Source organism: Equus caballus, chromosome 1 (assembly GCF_041296265.1).
Source record: "Equus caballus isolate H_3958 breed thoroughbred chromosome 1, TB-T2T, whole genome shotgun sequence".
In the NCBI taxonomy this organism is placed as follows: domain Eukaryota; kingdom Metazoa; phylum Chordata; class Mammalia; order Perissodactyla; family Equidae; genus Equus; species Equus caballus.
The window spans coordinates 103390569-103410690 of NC_091684.1; the positions used below are offsets into that span (position 1 = coordinate 103390569).

General features: G+C 41.6%; 1 protein-coding gene and 1 long non-coding RNA gene across 2 annotated transcripts in view; one reads left to right on the forward strand and one right to left on the reverse strand.

Moving 5' to 3' along the window:
* Positions 1-6875: 6875 nt before the first annotated feature.
* Positions 6876-19371, reverse strand: LOC111769992 (uncharacterized). Its single transcript, XR_002802881.2, has 3 exons — positions 19264-19371; positions 12786-12911; positions 6876-6980 (listed from the first exon to the last, which is right to left on the reverse strand). It is a non-coding gene; the product is annotated as an uncharacterized lncRNA (long non-coding RNA).
* Positions 19307-20122, forward strand: part of BTBD1 (BTB domain containing 1) — a 43205-nt gene continuing 42389 nt past the window's right edge. The window contains exon 1 of the mRNA XM_070230231.1: positions 19307-19634. Coding sequence (XP_070086332.1) covers positions 19465-19634 — 170 coding nt within the window. The 5' untranslated portion in view covers positions 19307-19464. The remainder of the gene's footprint in view (positions 19635-20122) is intronic.

Consider the following 20122-nt stretch of genomic DNA (forward strand, 5'->3'; position numbering starts at 1 on the left):
GGAAGCAAACAAGACAAGGAGTCTTCTCAGAGAAAGTGACCCCTGAAGGACCGGGGCAGAGAAGGCGTTTCAGAAAGACATTACCCAGAACCTGTGGAATGGAACAGAGGCTAAAACACCATAACACAATCTAGGACTGCCAGCCACCCCCACGGGGTAGAGGAGCTGGGGAAAATTGTAAGCTGGAGAGGGACGTGGTCAGCTTGGCCCCTTTAGAAGCTTGTTGCGGTCAGTGTGCAGAGGTTGAGGTGAGGCGGAATGACACAGTGGGCAAAGGGAAGAGAGGAGCCAGGGATCGAAGCGAAATAAAGGAGTCTGGAACCAGGCAGCTACAGTGAGAGGAGAGAGGAGAAGCTAATGGGGAATAGAAGCTACAGAGCTCAGCCATTAACTGGAGGTGAGAGCATGGACCAGAGAAGACTTTCGGAAAGGCAGCTGGCTGGGGAGAAGGAAGGGGACAGGAAACCAAGGAGACTAAGATACATTGAGATACCATATTGAAACCTATTGTGGTTTTTCTCTGAGGCCTGGAGACAGGGTCCGCCTTTCTTGCTCTCGTTGCTGCCCAAATAAACTCAAGTATTCTAAACTAGGAAAGAGAGAAGAAAAAACTGTTGGGTAGTAGATGTAAGGAATATTGAAATCCATTATATGCTTGGCACGTCACATTCAGGGTCTCTCTTGATTCTCAAACAACCCTACAGGGTAGCATTTCAATGAGGAACTCAGAGTCGCAATGAACAGAATGCGTAACTCAAACTAGGCTTCAGTAATGAAGATGTTTGGAAATTCAACATAAGAATTCTGGAGAAAGAAGGTTCCCCTTTAGCTGCAGTGGCTCAAAGATGCCATTAAGGACCCAGTTTCTTTATGAGTTCCTAATCCACATCCTCAGCACATGGGCTTTTCACCCTTAAGCTTGTCAGCACACAGCTTTTCCCTCTCTTGGTTTTATTTATTTACTTTGCTGAGGAAAATCGTCACTGAGCTAACATCTGCTGCCAATCTTCCTCCACTTTGTATGTGGGATGCCGCCACAGCATGGTTTGATGAGCTGCATGTGGGTCTGACCTGGGATCTGAACCCACGAATGTGGGTCACCAAAGTGGAGCAGACAGGACTTTAACCACTGGGCCATGGGGCCGGCCCCTTGGCTTTTATTCTTAACTGGACTACAACATCTTTCTCAAAAGCTTGCTCCCAGACTTCTTCCTTCTTACTGGCCAAGACTGGATATGTGCTCAGTTCAGGGGAATAGCTGAACTTTGACCAGTGATGGCCTGGGGATAGCTCCTCCTTTCTTGTGGGTATTGCTACCCAAATAAAATCAGGTCTTTCAAACCAGGAAAGAAAGAGAAATAACTGTTAGGTAGTGATTATAAGTCATGTTTCCTACCCTCAGAAGCCTGGGGCAGAGGGGACAAAAAAGACAGAAATGATCCACGTCAACTTCTTTCTAAATACCTCTTGATGATATTTACAGTCAGAAAGATAACAGAAGACCTTATCTATGCAATGTATTTAGCAGGATATAATCGGTCTCTTTATTCCTCATGGAAAACATGCCCGGAATGTATGCATTTATGGGGCCTAACCTGCTGAAAAACATTAGCATCAGCTATGTAACTTCCAGAGTATAAAACAAAGATGTTTCCTGACCCTTTGTGTAAGCAATGCCCCACATGCAGCACATAAAGACCCCATATGTTCATTCTGAGCCAGGGTGCATCCTTGGGTGTTAAGGAAGGACCTGGAGCTGCATGGGTCATCCCGACTTCTTCATGCTTTGCCCAAGCCTCAACACCATGTGTATCTTTTGAATTACTAGTAAAGGCCAATACTGGGTAAGATCTCTGGTTCTTGTGAGTCTGATTGAACAATCTGACCATCTGTTTTATCTCAGGTAGATAAACAACAAAATTATCCTCATTTGACAGATGAAGAAATGGCAGCTTAGCAAGATTAAAACCTCACCCATGCTCACCTCATTAGTACTGAGCGGACCAGGACAGGAACCAGTGCTCAGTGACTTTCCACCACAGCGTGTGGCTGACTGGTTGGTGGAACCATTCCCTGAGACAGGAATGTAATCACATGGCTGCCCTCATCTCTGAATACAATTTTATGACATACAGAACACAATTCTGTTGCATTCTGATATAACTGATCTGCTGAGGCCAAAGGTTAGCATCAGACAGCCAGACATTCTTTCCACCTCACTGCCAGGATTTCAGCTGGGTTTTTTTTAAGGTAGCAGCAATTTGCTTTATAGGGAGATGAAGGAGGTTCCAGGGAAGGAGATGTGGTCAGCTCAGTTTGATGTGTTTGTGGGACTCCAGCAGGAGATTTCCGGTAGACATTTGGATATCCAAAACAAGTATTATGCTAAGAAAAATTATCAGGTCTGGAGTTGTAGATTTGGGATCACCAGCATTAGCCGAAATTATGGGAATAGATGAGATGGTGCAGAAAGTGTGTTTGGAGGGGAAAAAAGAAGGGAGCCAAGGAAGGAACCATGAGTAATACTGTTACCACCCAAGGGGGGTCGACTGCCCACTGCAAGACCTGCCAATGGTCAAGAGGCAAGGTGGTAGGAGAGAAAGGACTTTATTACAGCTTGCTAGCAAGGGAGAAGATGACCAACTAATGTCCGAAAGAACCATCTTACAGAACAAAGACTACAGGCCAGTTATATAGGGGGCTGGTCGCCAGGTGGGCAGACGTCTGGTCTTAGTTCCTGATAATCTTTTGTTTTGCTGGATGTGCATCTGAGACTGGAGCAATACCCTATATCCAGAGCTTTCAGTTGTCAGTGATGATGCCTATCAGCATAGACTCTGCTCGGGAGTCACCACATTCCTAAGGAACTCAAAAGAACAAACGTACCAACTTATTACAGCTGGGAGGGGCCATAAAATCTACAGAGCATGTACATCTCCTGGAGGGTTCATATCCAGCTGGGTTGGTCAATCAAAGTTACAATATGGTTTCTTTTCTTCAATATGGCTTCCCTTATGTCAGCCTGTGTGGCACAAGTATCAATACCAATGCTAAAGGGTGAGGACAAACGAGGAGCTCGTCATGTAGGAAACTGAATAAGAGAGGTTAGAGAGGTGTGAAAAATTACAAAACTGTATCACAAAACCCAGGCAAAGGGAGTGTCAAAAAGTGAGTGGTCAACCATCACACTCAGTGAGGTTAAATAAAACAACAGAAAGAGGCTTGTTAGATCTGGCAGGAAAGAGATCCCCAGCCAGTGGCCTTCGAGTGCTCAGGTGAGTGGTGGCCAAAGCTTGACTATCATTGCTTGAGGAGTGGCAGGAGATAAGGAAGTGGAGTGAAGATACCCTGACAGGAAGGAAGAAGAAAGGGGCACACTGAGGCTGACACAGAGTTGAGGACATTTTTTCTGTTAAGAGAAATATTTATATATTTGTGGGTACCAGGAAAAGCTGCCAGTAGAAATGAAAAGATTGAAGTCAAGGTTCAGCAAAAAAAGAGAGAGAGAGAGTACAGCAAGATAGTAAGGGAATGAACTCAAGAGCAAAGGTAGAAAAATTAGCCTTGAAAAGAAGGGAAATTTCTGAGGTGGCTGGGAAAGAATAAGCAGACCTACTTATAACTGGGTTGATCTAGTTTCTGTTGCTGGGAAATGAGTCGAGATGGGCAAAGTTAAATGAAATGTGTTCACATAATCAGCCCGGTCTATATTTACTTCCCTGTAACCAGAGAGGCAGCATATTCCAGTGATGGGGACTCTGAAACCCAAGCTGCTGCTTTGAATTTCACTTCTGGCCATGACATGCTTTTTCGTGGAAGGTCATATTCACATCACTGCAGCAGAATCACGGCAACTGTGCCCCGTCACCATGGCTTATTTCAAAGACTCAGGACATGTGGGACAGATAATTCCAGCACTTCAGTGTCCTTGGAGCCCTAATATTATTTTTATGAACATGACAACAGCCTTGATAATGTGGTGTAAACTGGACTAAGTTTAGTTATTTACCTTATACTTGATTGCATCAAAATAGTGTGTGAGACAGCTAAGAATGAAAGTACAACTGGACAGTTGAAATAGATTAAAAAGGGAAAAACCACAAATTTGTGTGGTTTTTGTGACGCAATTTTTGTGACAAAAATTTGAAAACCCTTTAGGCTCCACAGTAATCACATAAATGTAAATAATCAAAAGCAAAGCCAAATTATTAAATCAATGTGGGGTAGACATTGGGAAAAGAGTAATACTGAAATTGCCAGCGAATATTGAAGATCGTTCAGTTCTTTGACTAACTGCTAACATTTATGGAGCATTTACTCTACGTCAGCCACTATTCTAATGTGTATTATCTAATCTTCACTTAACCCTTTGAGGTAGATCGAGTCACTATTATCATCCCCATTTTCCAAATAAGGAAACTGGGGCACAGAATGGTTAAGGAAGTTGTCCAAGGTCGTGGACTGAGTAAGTGGCCAAGCTGTGATTCAAACCAGGTGGACTGATTTCGAAGCCCTCACTCTTAACTAATACTCTACGCCAGCAGGACCTCCTTACATTCTTAAAAATTATTGAGGCTTTCATGATAAAAACACTCAACAAACTGGGAATAGAAGGAAACTTCCTCAACATGATACAAGGCATTTATGAAAAACCCGGAGCTGACATACTCAATAATAAAAGACTAAAAACTTTTCCCCCAAGATCAGGAACAAGATAAAGTTGCCTGCTTTCACCACTGCTCGTCAACAATACATTACAGGAAGTCCTGGCCAGAGTAATTAGGCAAGAAAAAGAAACAAGGGCATCCAAATTGGAAAGGAGGAAATAAATTATCTTTATTAACAGATAACATGATCCTATATATAGAATATTCCAAAGAATACACAAAAAAACTGTTAGAGCTAATTAACGAATTCAGCAAAGGTGGAGCATACAGGATCAATGCAGAGAAACCAGTTGTATTTCTATATACTAGCAATGAACAATCTGAAAATAATTTTAAAAAAAACAATTCCATTTATAATAGCATCAGAAAGTACAAAATACTTATAATAAACTTAGCCAAGTTGGTGCAAGACTTGTACACTGAAAACTACAAAACATTGCTGAAAGAAATCAAAGATCTAAAAAAATGGAAAGACATTCTGAGTTCATAAGTTAGAAGACTTAATATTGTTAAGGTGGCAATACTATCCACTGCGATCTACAGACCCAGGGCAATCCCTGTGAAAATTCCAATGAACTTTTTTGCAGAAATTGACAAGCTGATTGTAAAACTCATAAGGAATTGCAAGGGGGCCCTGAATAGTCAAAACAATCTTGGAAAGTAAAAAAAAGGAGGACTCACATTTCCCAATTTCAAAACTTACTACAAAACTACAGGAATCAAGACAGTGTGGTACTGACATAAGAACAGATAGATAGATTATTGGAATAGAACTGAGATACAGAAATAAGTCCAAAAATCCATGGTCAATTGATTTTCAACAGAAGTGCCAAGACCATTCAATGAAGAAAAGAATAGTGACTTCAACAAATGCTGCTGGGACAACTGGCTATCCACATGCAAAAGAATGAAGTTAGATCTCTACTTCATACTGTATATAAAAGTTCACTCAAAATGGATCATAGATCTAAATGTAAGAGCTAAAACTATAAAACTCTTAGAAGAAAACATAGGGATATATCTTCATGATTTTGGATTTGATAAAAGATTCTAAGAAATGACACCCAAAACACCAGCAACAAAAGAAAACCTAGACAAATTGACTTAATCAAAAATTAGAAACTTTTGTTCATCAAAAGACACTACTGGGGCTGGCCCGGTGGTGCAGCAGTTAAGGGACCCAGCCTGTGGCTGAGTGGTTAAGTTCGCCTGCTCACATTTGGTGGCCCAGGCTTTAGCCAGTTCGGATCCACAGTGCAGACCTAGCATCTCTCATCAGGCCATGCTGAGGCGGGGTCCCACATAGCAGAGCTGCAAGGACCTACAACTAGAATATACAACTAGGTACTGGGGGGCTTTGGGGAAAAGAAAAAAAAGAAGATTGGCAACAGATATTAGCTCAGGTGCCAATCTTCAAAAAAACCGAAAACAAACAAAAAAAACGACCAGGACAGGAAGAAGGCTGAGACGAGAGGGAGAGAGAAAGGAAGGACAGCGGAAGAAAGAAAAAAACTTTATGTTTTAGTACCTTAGTGGAACTTATTGACTGCTTTGGGGACGAGGGCCCTGCATTTTCACTTTACGCTGGGCCCTGCAAATTCCGTAGCTGATCCTGTATACATATCCTATGGGGAAATAATTAGGCAAGACAGCAGGGTGCTCCTGTCCTCTGTCCTAATAAACCTACAAAAGTAAATTGTTCTAAGCAAATGAATTCGAAGGGGAAAAAACTGTAATTAAAAGTATTTTAACAGATTATTTATTATTATTATAAAAAATACAATCTAAATGATGGATAATAGACAAATGATTGACAAAAGTTAGTCTTTCCTTTACCCTCCAAAATCTACTCCTCCCCTAATATTCTTCATCTCCTCTCTGTCCACTGAAAAGACCTGGAAATAATAGCCAACCTAGAAGCAACGAGCGTCCTTAGAGGCCAGATTCTGGTTTCTAAATATATTTCCCACTAAAGGGAACCGAGGCTCCGTGGAGAAATGGCTGATTCCAGGTCTGGGGCAGGAGAGTACATCCTGACATTCCACAAAGCAAGGAAGCTCTCCAAGACTGCTGTCATTGTGTTATAAGACTCAGAAACCCACTGCTTTGAGCAGGGCCTGGCAGTTCATGCGCCTGAACACCGAAAGAGAAAGCAAGCCCACTGGACACGCGGAGGTGTGGACGCGGACAGGGTTGTTATCTGCTCACCCTCTGTATTGGAAACTTGGCGGCAAGGATGGTCATCCATCTTCTAGCTCAGTACCGGTCCCATGGCTCCAAAAACCGGTTATTGTTTGGGTGGTTAGATAGATGCTGGATGATGAATAGAATAAAAGAGTAAGAGAGATTATAAAATTCTCTTGCTAATAAATAAAGGAATGATTGTGCAGAGTTGCAACGCCAGGAGCTTTCTTTTCTAATTCTATTCAAATTACCAGGAAAATCCCTAAAATGAACTATTTTCAGCAGCAACAACAGTTTAAGTTGGTAAAATCAAGGAAAAATAAACAGAAGAGAGAAAGAGGGCTACAGATGTAGCCACACTGTACTCAGAAGTGCTGAGGGAATGTGGCTCCTTGATTGATCTTTAAGCAATCTCGTCTTACCAGGTCCCACTACTCAGGTGTCATGGAAACAAACGTATTTCAGTCCACCGCAGTACAATTAGTCCAAGGCAGGAATGTGGGCAGTCTCTTTAAGTCAGGCTGCCTCGGAGGCAGAAGGACTCAGGCTGACAGGTGCTACGCTCCTCCTCCAGCTTATCCCTAAGGTAGCATTTGGGTACAGGGAAGAGGCTGATGTGACCTCAAGATATTATGGTCTCAAGCTGGCCGTTCGGTATGTGCAGGCTGGTGACCACTGAGGTGGAACCCTGGCCCTGGCTTCTGGTGACCACAGCTGACCTCTGCAGTTGCGCTAACCTGCAGCCCAGTTTTGTTTCTCTCGATCAGAGCCTAAGGGCTGCTCTCCAGCTGACTCGGCCTCACCTGAGGCTGGCTCAGTTTTCACTGACCTGTGGGCTCCACTGAATTGCTGCCACGTGGTCCATCCAGCCCCTGACCAGGAGGTCCAGGAAGCAGTCACCTCACTCCCACCCAGCAGGTCCATGGCTGGGCTGCTGGCTCTCAATTCTACATTCCCGGGGGCTAAAAGAGGGTCAGAAGTGAACACCAGATCTTCTTCCAGGCCACCCTAATTTTAAACCAGTCACCTTGATAAGGAGGCCAAATATTCACTCTTTCCTGAGCTGGGAAGATAAGCCTTCTGTCTCAGAAAGGGGAGGCCGTAAGGAAGATTATTTAAGAGGGAAATAAAATACACCTGTTTATTGTGTGCAAAAATATTGTCACCAGTAGTCAAGCAAGCAAAAAGTAATCTAAGGACAACGACAGCAAAAAACAGTAAGCACCTAAGAAAAACTTCTTGACTAAATCATCCAGAAGAAATGCAAGAATTTGGAGAAAAAATCAATATCTTTTTGGAAACTCTAATGAAGTCTAACATACACACCAAAATATGCACGAATCCTAAGTGTATAGTTCAGTGAATCTTCAAAAGCAGGTCCACATCCCTAAGTTACCCAGATCCTGAAAGAGAACGTTAACAACACCCTGAACCTCGGCTCACGTCATGTCCATATCTTGACATCTAACCCCAAAGATTAGTTTCTTGTTTTTGAACTTTACGTACATGGAATTACACTGTACATTCTCTTTAGGGTCTGGCTCCTTTTGTTCAATATTACGTTTGTGGAATTCATCATTGCATGTATCAGTTCATTCTGTATAGATTTCCATTGTGATAATCTGCCTCAATTTATGTTCTGTTCTACTGAAGACGGACACTTCGATGCTCTCTAGCTTTTGTTTATTACAAATTGTACTCCTGTGAAGGTTCTTGGGTGTGTTTTTGGTGAACATATGCACATATTTCTATTGGGAACAGCCCCAGGAGTGGAATCTCTAGGTCAAAGATTAAGTGTATATTCACCTTTAGGAGATAATGCCAAGTAAGCTTTCGAATGGTTGTATGAATTTACGCTCCCATCAGGAGAATATGAGCGTTTTGATTGTTCTATATCCTTGCCAACACTTGTTACTGTCGCCAATTAACTTTTGTGTTCTGGTTTTGGTATAGTGGTATCTCGTTGTGGTCTTAGTTTGCATTACCCTGATGATGATGATGTTGAACACCTTTTCGTGTGCTTATTGGCCATTTGCATGACCTCATTAATGAAGGGCCTGTTCAAGTTTCTTGCCCATTTTCTATCCAGTTGGCTTCCTTTCTCTCATCAGTTTACACATTTTGGATGACAGTCCTTTGTCAGATATGTGTGTTGCCAATATCTCTTCCCAATCTATAGCTTCCTTCTCATTCTTGTAATTGGTGTCTTTTGATAAACAGAGGTTCTTAATCTTAATATAGTCCAATTTATTAATTTTTCTTTGATAAGTAAAGTACTTTTGCTTTCCTTTTTAGGAAACTTTTGCCAACTCCAGTATGTTGTCCCATGTTTTCTGCCATAAGATTTTTTTGGCCTTTTGCATTTAGGTCTGGAATGGAATTTTTGTACCATGTGAGGTTCACCATTTGTAAAAGAGATAGTAGAGGACAAGAACAACAGGCTAAGTTTTTTTAAAATTAGTATAAGAAATTCATAATAGGCTACTTAAAGTCATCATTAGAAGCATTGGAAATCAAAATTGATGTAGAAAATCAATGAACACAACAGATTTAACTCAAGAAACATTCAGAACATGAGAGAACCCTATACAGAAAAAAAAAAAAAGAAGAAAATCACTGAACTCCTATTGTAAGCAGAATGGTTTACATAAAGTGTATTTCATCAATTCTAAATGTATCTTTCTTCCCATTTTAACATCTCTGAAATCAGAATGCATCCTATAATTGGTATCTGTGATCCAGTTGGGGCGGGGGGACTATAGATTTAGTCAAATAGAAAATAGTAATGAAATTCTGCAAAAGTGATAGATGATAAAAATATATTTCTAAATAAATCTGAAAGAATCTTTTCAATAAGTATAAAATAAAAACCTTAAGTGACAAAAAAACCCATTGTGGGGCCAGCCCCGTGGCTGAGTGGTTAAGTTCGTGCACTCTGCCTTCGGCAGCCCAGGGTTTCACCAGTTCAGATCCTGGGCACAGACACGGCACCGCTCGTTAGGTCATGTTGAGGTGGCATCCCACACGCCACAACTAGAAGGACCCACAACTGAAAATACACAACTATGTATTGGGAGACTGGGGGAGAAAATGCAGGGGGAAAAAAAAGAAGATTGGCAACAGTTGTTAGCTCAGGTGCCAATCTTTTTTAAAAAAAAAAACACCATTGTGTATTAGTTTAATTGGCAGCCATTTTTGTTTCTTTCTCTTTTTTTTAGGAGTTTCATTTCCCCCCCTCTCTAATGCCCCAGTACATAGTCGTATATTACAGTTGTAAGTCCTTCTAGTTCTTCTGTGTGAGCCGCCACCAAAGCATGGCTCCTGACAGACGAGTGGTGTGGTTCTGCACCCAGGAACCCGGCTCAGGCCACTGAAGAAGACTGTGCCAAACTTTAACCACTAGGCCATCAGACCTGGTTCCCATTTTTGTTTCTTACTGATATGTAAAATGTGGTATGTCTTGTAATCATTGGTGTCCCAGATTCAAGGAGATACAGGATTAACTAATTTATCCTAAACAATGATCTGAAGAAGTAGGCATTACTGTCTATGTTTGAAAAATGAGGGGCCGGCCCCGTGGCTGAGTGGTTAAGTTCGCAGGCCCCGCTTCAGTGGCCCAGGGTTTCGCCTGTTCGAATCCTGGGCGCGGACCTGGCACCGTTCATCAGGCCATGCTGAGGCAGCATCCCACATAGCAGAAACAGAAGGACCTACAACTAGAATATACAACTAGGTACCGGTGGGTTTTGAGGAGAAGAAAAAGGAAAGAAACGAAGATTGGCAACAGATGTTAGCTCAGGGCCAATCTTTAAAAAAAAGAAAAGAAAAAAGAAGAAATAAGTTTAGAGAAAATTAATAAAGTCATAATCAGTAAACGATCAAGCCAGAATTCAGACCCGGTGTTTATTGCACTGGGGGAAAAAGGCAGAACTCAGAGACGACAGAAGGCAGCGTCTGGACTCTGGACCTCAGGAAAAGAAGATAGCCCAAACCTCCACAGTCAATAACTAAAAGTGCAATAGAATTTGAGGGGGAAAATGAGCCTATAAATAGAGTCCTTATTAAAATTAAGTCAGGGAATCCTCTCATGTTTATTTAGATTTGAAATCTTCCACAAAAAAAAGTAAAAACAAAAAATTAAGTCAGAAGCTGACACCATGCTGTTTTCTTTTCTTTTTTTTTTTTTTTTTGTGAGGAAGATTAGCCCTGAGCTAACATCTGTTGCCAATCCTCCCTTTTTTCCTTGAGGAAGACTGTCGCTGAGCTAACGTCTCTGCCAATCTTCTTTTATTTCAGTGGGACGCCACCACAGCATGGCCTGACAAGCGGTGCTAGGTGTGTGTCCCAGATCCGAACCGAGGAACCCCAGGCTGCCGAAGCAGAGCACGGAACTTAACCACTACACAATCAGGCTGGCCTAGAGACCATGGTGTTATCAAATTGCACTTAGCAAAGTTTCTCAGAAGAGAGATTACTTTTAAAAATCCAAGTCAGAAATGCCTTTGCTCCTTCTGAGGGCCCCATCAAGACCAGACACAATGGGACCACATCTGCAGGGCGTGGGAGGGGAGGGGATGAGGGTGGGGGTTATTGCAAAGGGCTGTCTTCTCAGAAAAGCTGTCATCCACAGAACAAGGTGACACCAAGACATTCTCAGGTCTGCAAAGTCTTGGAAAACTTACTAATCAAATGCCTACACTCCCTAACTTGTTCAAAGGCATATATTACTTACTTTAAAACATTTAAATACAGCTCTTACCATGTGTCAGGCAATATTCCAAGTGCTTTATGATATTATCTTATTTAATCTTCATAGCAACTCTGTAAAGTAGATGTCATAATCCCCATTTCACAGATAAGAAAACTGAGGGGTAGAAAGGTTAAGCAACTTGCCCGAGGTCACACACCAACGAGAGGCAGAGTTAGAATTTGAAGTTGGGCGATGTGACTCCAGAGTGTGTGGTCCACCCGTTGGGCTAGCCTGACTCTCCAAATTGTTGGATAAAATCAGAGTGAATTAAAAATGGAATTTTTGAATGAGAAAGTTGTTAAAAATAAGTGATGAGGTAATGTCAGAAGAAGGAGGAGGAGGAGGAAAGTGATGACCAAAAATAATAACCCCAGTGCTTACGTACGTATGTTTATTGGTATTATTGTGGCCTCTGCACATACTGTCCTCAGATGGCCCTGACTTCTATTTCTACCTAATTAAGAAACCTATCTTCCCTGCACACTCCTCTTTATTTAACAAGCCGCTGTACATACTTTAGTTAAAAATCTAACATTTAGGGGCCGGCCCAGTGGTGCAGCGGTTAAGTGCACACGTTCTGCTTCTCAGAGGCCCGGGGTTCACCTGTTCGGATCCCATGTGTGGACATGGCACCACGTGGCAAGCCATGCTGAGGTAGGCGTCCCACATATAAAGTAGAGGAGGATGGGCATGGATGTTAGCTCAGGGCCAGTCTTCCTCAGCAAAAAGAGGAGGATTGGCAGCAGATGTTAGCTCAGGGCTAATCTTCCTCAAAAGAAAAAAAAAAATCTAACATTCAGTTTGGTTCTACTGGCCCAAAATAATTCATGTTCTTACAGAGTCCGAGGTAAGAGGAGAAATTTTGACATAAGACAACAGATTTGAGAAGTCCATGACAATTTTGTAGCATCTGGGGTTTCTATGAAAAAATAATGAGAAGGCAATAAAGACAAACCATGCCTGGGGCTCTGGTGCCAGCCAACTCAACAGATGTTTGGGTTAAGAAACGAGGAGGATTTGCAAGTTATAAACCTCAGCTTCTCCAAGTTCCTGTCACAGAAAGCTGGATGAGAAGAAGTATTACCGCCTGAGGGAACCTACGAGATAGGACTTTTCTCCCTCCTGGATCCAAAAAAATAAAGGGCATGGACAGTACCTGCTGTTCCCCCCCGCTAGTCAAATACCTTAGCGAGAAGGTGCAGAGAATCTGTTTGGGATGGGTAGACATGCCCCCTATTCCTCAGACAGGTCGCAGACTCATCTGTGTCTCCGCCATTACATTCTTCTTCAAGTCCAGAAGAGAGTGGCTCCTGGGTGAAGGCAGAGAGAGACATTCTTCATGGAGACGAGGCACGTCTGAGAAAGAGCTGTGGACTTAGAGAACTTGAGTTGACTCTGTGAACTGAAAGGCCATGCTTTCCCCTCTTCTTGAAGAAAAGTCTGACCAGGTGATGATGGGAGTCAAGTGTAGCCAAGAGACCTCTCAGAGAAGGACAAAGAAGAAGCAGCAGATCCACTGAGCGTCCAGTGGAGACCCTGGCAACCATGCACAGTGGGGAGTGGTGATGGTGCAGGTAGTGAATGAGCTGGGCTCGGGCAGCTGGAGCAGAAGGGGACAGTCAAGGCAGGAGGAAGTGGGGAGGTGCTCAGGGAAACATGCCCTGTTAGAGCCTGAGGAGGCGGGACAGCTGACAGGACAGTGGAGAAGGACGAAAGCTGAACGGCTCTGTTCTGTCTGAGCCCGGAAAGCAGAACGTGGGAAATCCTGGATGGAAGAGGTCAATGTGGGGTCGGGAAAAGGGAAGGAAAGACGGCGGAAAAATCAAGCTGATTTAGACGAGGGGTGAGCCTCCACCTGTCCGTTGGTTTTTACTTCCGGGGGCCATGCCTCTGGGAAAGGTGTCTCAGAAACTCTTGACCCTGAAAACGGAGGGGAGGTTGCATTTTAGGTCAACCACATCTTTCTGAAAAGTGTCACTGCTTAGTTGGAAAAGGTGAAGTGTGGAGAGAAAATTACCCTAAGGGCTCGAAGATCTTCGAATAAGACTCAGCTGTGTGTTAGTGTCCTCATAGTGAAGGTTGGTGGAGGCTGGGGCTGCTTTAAGATTTATGAGAAGCGCAATCTTGGGCCCTTCTGACTTTTCCCCTCCCTTGTTCCCTGGAGCTCAAACTCAGATCACGGGCATAATTGCAGCCTTAGGAGCAGAGGGTGTTATTTCGCATGCTTATCAGTCTCTGCTGGACACGTGAGTCTCTCTCTGCCTTTAGCTTCTTGACCTTAGCTTCTATTTACAGCTACAATGCTCATCTTTTCAAATGGGGTGTAAGCCAATAGCAGCTACATTTTCATGCACTCCTGAAATATAAAAATCCTAAGGACAAAATTGCCTTTATGTATTTTTCAAATGTCTTCTCTTTCTTTAGCATTAAATTAATTTCCAAAATAGATCTCTTCCTGCTTCTTTCTCCTGACTGCCTTTTCGAGAGTTTTACTAAATGGTTTTTGCCAGTAGGTCTTTTTCTTCTAAGTCCTCACATTTGTTCTAATTATAAACCAGCACACATGGTGACATATATTACTTTCCTAGGCTGAATTCCAGAAAGCGATGACAAGCAAAGAAAGAAGAGCTCCATAAGTAAGCTGAATTTAGTCTAGGGTATGGCAAATTGTCTTTGCGGCTGCATTTTTTAAAAAAAATCTAAAAAGTTTTATTTCTAGCGGAGCAGGTCTCAATGGGTTTCCCTCTCCTACTAAATTATTAGCTTCTTTGGGGCAAGTAATGTGTTCTAGTCAGCCTTGCAGTCTCACCTCCAGAGCCTTGCACACGGGAATATGAGCGTTGCACTGAATTAGATTGCCTTTAGTCAAGTGCAAGGTGACACATGACAGCATTTCAGAGGAAGTCAGAGAAATAACTTGCATCTTATGACATAGACATGCTAGTGTCCTTGCTACCGTCTACCAGTTAGCTAATTCAAAAATTGTATGTAGTCAAATCTCGCCAAAAAAAAACCTCTTTCTTATCCTCAAATAAGAAAATTAATATAAAGTGGGAGGAATTGCTCACAATCCCATCACCCTGCAAACCATCAATTTAATGACTCTTTTTTATACATATAATACAGACATTTAAAACAAAATGATGTACTCCGAGCCCATAAGACAAAATGGTATGCGTCTTGTTCTGTAGCCTGCTCTTTCACTCGGCATTATGGGTTGAAAACACTTTCTCATGTCAGTAATGTTCTTCTACAGATATTTACTGCTCCATCATATGATCGACTATAACATGATTTACCTAATCAACTACTATCTGTCTAGCTTGTTTCCTTTTTTTTTTTTTTGAGGAAGATTAGCCCTGAGCTAACTACTGCCAGTCCTCCTCTTTTTGCTGAGGAAGACTGGCCCTGAGCTAACATCTGTGCCCATCTTCCTCCACTTTATACGTGGGACGCCTACCACAGCATGGCTTGCCAAGCAGTGCCATGTCCACACCTGGGATCTGAACCAGCGAACACCAGGCTGCAGAGAAGCGGAATGTGCGCACTTAACTGCTGTGCCACCAGGCCAGCCCGGTTGTTTCCATTTGTAAAAATTATTATAATGCTTTGACATCCTTGTTGTTTTTTAATTCTACACCTAGCTCTTATTTCCTCAGGATAAATTGCCACAGGCAGAATTGCTGGGATGAAAGATACATAGATTTTTGGCGGCTGGCCCCATGGCCCCATGGCCTACAGGTTAAGTTTGGTGCACTCCACTTTGGTGACCTGGGTTCACAGGTTTGGATTCCAAACTGTGGTGGTGACTCACATGAAAATTGGAGGAAGATTGGCACAGATGTTAGCTCAAGGCTAATCTTGCTCAAGCGGAAAAAAAAAGGAAGATTGGCAACAGATGTCAGCTCAGGGCTTATCTTCCTCAGCAAAACAAAAACAAAAACAAAAAACAATAGGGAAAGATTGGCATAGACATTAGCTCAAGGCTAATCTTCCTGAAGCACAAAAAGAGGAAGATTGGTAGCATATGTTAGCTCAGGGATAATCTCCCTCAGTCAAAAAAAGAGATACATAGATTTTAAACTGCAGACACACATTTCTGAATTGCTCTTCATGAGGGTTATGCTTCTGTGCATTCCCTGTTCATGTCCTTTGTCTATTAAAAAAAGGAAATGGCTGGGTATTTGTCATTGATTTGTAAGGGCTCTTTATATATTAAGGATGCTATCCTTTTGTTATAAGTCATACAAACATTTTCCTAGTTTGTCTTTTTACTTTTAATATTATCATGTTTTATTTGTAGCTGGACAGAAGTTTAACATTTTTAGGTAGTCAAATCTTCTAGTATTTTTATTTTGTGGATTTCGTCTTTGGTGTTATGTTTAGAAAGGCATTCTTCACCTCAAAACCAGATCATTTCACTTGCACTTTATTTTGGTTCTTTTTTGGCTTCTCATTGTTCTCCTTCTTTTTCTTTGTTATTGTTGTCTTCTTTAATATACAGATTTATTCTTTCAGGTATATATTTTGTAGTAGAGAGTGAAATATAATCTAACTCCAATAAATAATATATATAATTGAGTCTGTTTCTGGACTTCGTAGTCTCTGTACTTATCCTTCTATTGTTTCTATATCAGTAATGTATAATAGATAATGTTTATTGAGCACTTACTCTGTTGCCAGGCTGTTCTAAGTGCTTTCCAGAGGCTGGCCAGTGGCACGGTGGTTAAGTTCATACACTCTGCTTTGGCAGACCGGGGTTTGCAGGTTTGGATCCTGGGCACTGACCTAGCACTACTCATCAAGCCATGCTGTGATGGCATCCCACATAAAATAGAGGAAGATTGTCACAGATGTTAGCTCAGGGCCGGTCTTGCTCACCACAAATAAATAGATTAATTAATAAATGCTTTCCACATGTTAATTCAGTTAATTCTCACATCAGCTCTAGGCAGAGGGAGATTCATCATGAAACTGATGAAGCTTAAGCTTCAGGGCTCTTCACTTGCACAAACCTCCCCCCAGACCCCAGGAGGGGCCCTAGCAATATATTCACACAACGTTATATTTTTGTAAAATTTTCAAAATAAGGTATCTTAACGACAGTGGGTTAAGACTGCTGTTTCTGACAACTCTTCCATCACGATTCCCCTGTGTCAATGGGGGCATTTAAGGAGGCTCTGGCATTAAGGAGAAGCCGAGTCAGGGATCCATTTCATGTAGCATATCCTTACGTGGTTATCAGTCACTTTTGCTAGGTGTCCGTGACAGGAACAGGTTCCAGGAATGCTCCTGCTGCCAATTGTGCCAGCTTGCTCAGAATCGTGACACAAAGGTGCAGGGCCAGAACCTTCGTTATAATATAAATGGCTCCTCTGGGACCCAGCCCCAGAAGTATGTGGGTAGTGGAGAAAAACCAGGTTAAAAATAAATCGCAACAGAAGCTAGTCTGTGAAAAAAATTTTCCAATCCATCAAAAGATGAAGGATTTGGTTCTTATTAACACTTGGTCAAAACAGAAGTCCTCTCTTGTCAGGGATATTCTTGATAATTCCTTGATTACGATTATAGATAATCATACTCTTTTGTGACAGGCATCACACAAAGTAGGATTTATTGGAATTCCTGTTTGTAGGGGACAAATTTGTAGCAGTACTGTAAATGTCTGTCACAGCTTGTTCAGAAAAGAAATGTCAAAGAGGGTTTCCCAGATTTCGCAGTAACCTAAAAAAATGTGCATGTTATCAGTAAGAAGTCCTGAAACTGAAGAAACTTCTCTAAACAGCCAATAATAGATTTTTTGATCCCACTAGAGGAAAAACAAGTCATTTTTCGGTTCTCTCTCTAGAAAATGATATTCCAAAATCATTTTCATGTAAAGAGACAATCAAAGACTATGAAGCCAAAACTGCAGGGGAAAAGGATTCTAGAAATGTTTCAGGCAGTTACTTATCCGGCTGTTGGTCCTGACTTCTCTCTACCTTAGTTTCCTCACCCCTCAATTTATTATTAGATCATAATAAAAGCTGTATCATAGAGTCAGGAGTGGATCCAAGTTTTATGGGTCTGAAGCTTATCCAATTGTGTGTGAGGGGGTGCTTTTCAAGAAAAAAAATTTCAAGAAAAAAATCTTTTTCTAAAGATTGTGTTATTTGCCGCATTTTTGCTGTTTGTGATATTTATCAGCTTTTTTAAAATGCATGATTTGTTATGATTTTTTTCTCATTATAAATAAATACTCTTCTAACTAATTTTTCTAATAATTTCAAACATATAGAAAAGTTTGAAAGACTTGTAGAATGAAGACCCATATAGCCCAATTTTCTGTCTAGTTTTGAAATTTTTTTTTTCTTGAAAAGCACCCCCTCACACACAATTGGATAAGCTTCAGACCCATAAAACTTGGATCCACTCCTGACTCTATGATACAGCTTTTATTATGATCTAATAATAAATTGAGGGGTGAGGAAACTAAGGTAGAGAGAAGTCAAGACCAACAGCTGGATAATACGTTGTCACATAGGAGTATTGCGGTACAGTATAATGCCCTGTTAAATTTTGTATTATTTCAGCTGTATAACTCATTTTAACTTATCTTTTTAATCTTCCTTCTTCACTGGACAATACAACTTGAAGTGCTTCCACATCAGTAGACATAACACTACCTCATTCTTTCTAACGGCTGTGCAGTGTTCCATTACATGAATATACAATAGTTCAACTGGTTCTTTCTTGGTGGAAATACCAATCTTTTATTTTTACAAATAAAGCTGTCATGATATCCATGTGCTTGTGTCATTTCACAAATATATTGGAATCAGATAAATATCCAGGGGGGAAACTATTGTGTCAAAGGATATGTGGGGATGTCTTTTTGACACTTGGGTCAAGACGTCCATATTTGAGCGGTAATTGCCAGTGCCATTTCATTACATTGAACTCCCTTTGAATTACTTGAATAAGTTTTACTTAGTTGTGGTTACTTATGCTTTTAATTAGTGCCAAACTGATTTGCTGTTACTTTATTTGAGATTTTCACATTATGTTCGTATATAAGATTGGCTGACAGTTTCCCTTCTGCGAGCTCTCTCGGTTAGGTTTTGGTATCAGCGTTAAGCTAACTTTATGAAGTGAATTTGGAAATTCATCATCTAAGCTCTCACTAGTTTACTTAGCATCTAGCCTTTGACATTTGAAGGCATTCCACTCCCAAACTGCCTGGCATGGGAGGATTTCCACAATGTAGTAAGTGAAAAAAAGCAAGTTTCAGAACAATGTGCGTAGTACGATACCATTTTATTTTTTAAAAATTGTACTTAGGGGTGTATGTGTTAATATGGATAGATAGATATAGATATAAATAAGATAGATATAGATATAGATAGATAGATATAGATAGATAGATAGATAGATAGATAATGTTCTTAAGTATACAGGAAAAAGTTAAAGAGTATATATATCAGACAGACAAGGGTGGTGATCCCTGTAGGGTGGTTGTACAGGAAAAAGGGCAAGAACTGTCGATCTTTATACATTAATCTCTAGATATTCTTCCACAAGTTTTTCACATTTTATTTACTTTTCTATTGAGGTATAACTTACATATAGTAAAGGACACAAATCTCAAGTATAAAGCTAAAAAGTTTTTACATATGTAAATACCTGTAGCCGATTGTATTTGTAAAGATGACTTAACAATGTCTCCAATCCCATGTGGCATCCTCACCATGAGCCTTGCTGCTCTGCCATCAAGAGAAGATGGTCCTCTCCTTTTGAACCCAGGCAGGCCTTTGTGACCACCTCAACAAACGCAGTGTGGAGGTGATATGCTGTGTGACTGTCAAGGCTAGGTCATAAAAGGACATGGAGCCTGTCTCCTGGCTCTGTCACGCGCGGGCTACTTGCCCTTGGAGCCACCATGTTGTGAGGAAGCCCAGTCTCATGGAGAGGCTCATGTGGAGAGAAACCAAGGTCCTGGGCCCTCAACTCCGACTGACCTCCCAGCCAACAGCCAGAACCAATTTGCCAGCCACGTAAGTAAGCCTTCTTGGAAGCGGGGCCTGTAGCCCTCAGTCAAGCCGCCCCAGATGACTCTGGGTGGAGCAGACATGAGCCTTCCCCATTAAGCCCTAACCACATTGCAGATTCATGAGAAAAACAAATAATTGTTTTAAGCTGCTAAGTTTGGGGCTGCTTTGTTACACAGTAATGGAAAACCAGAACAACACCCATGTAACTGCCACCAGTTCTAGATATAGAACATTTCTGTTATCCCAGAAGGTTCCCTCATACACCCTCCCAGTCAACAGCCCCCCGAAAGGTGACTGCTGTTCTGACCTCTAGCACTGCACATTAGTTTTGCCTATTGTGATGTTTCACGTAAATGGAATCACGATGCATTTTTTGTGTCTGGCTTCTTTTGCTGAACGTGGTTATGAAATTAATTCACACTGTTACAGTATGAGGGTTTTTCATCTGTTGTATGAACATACCACTGTTTATCCATTCTACTCTTGATAAT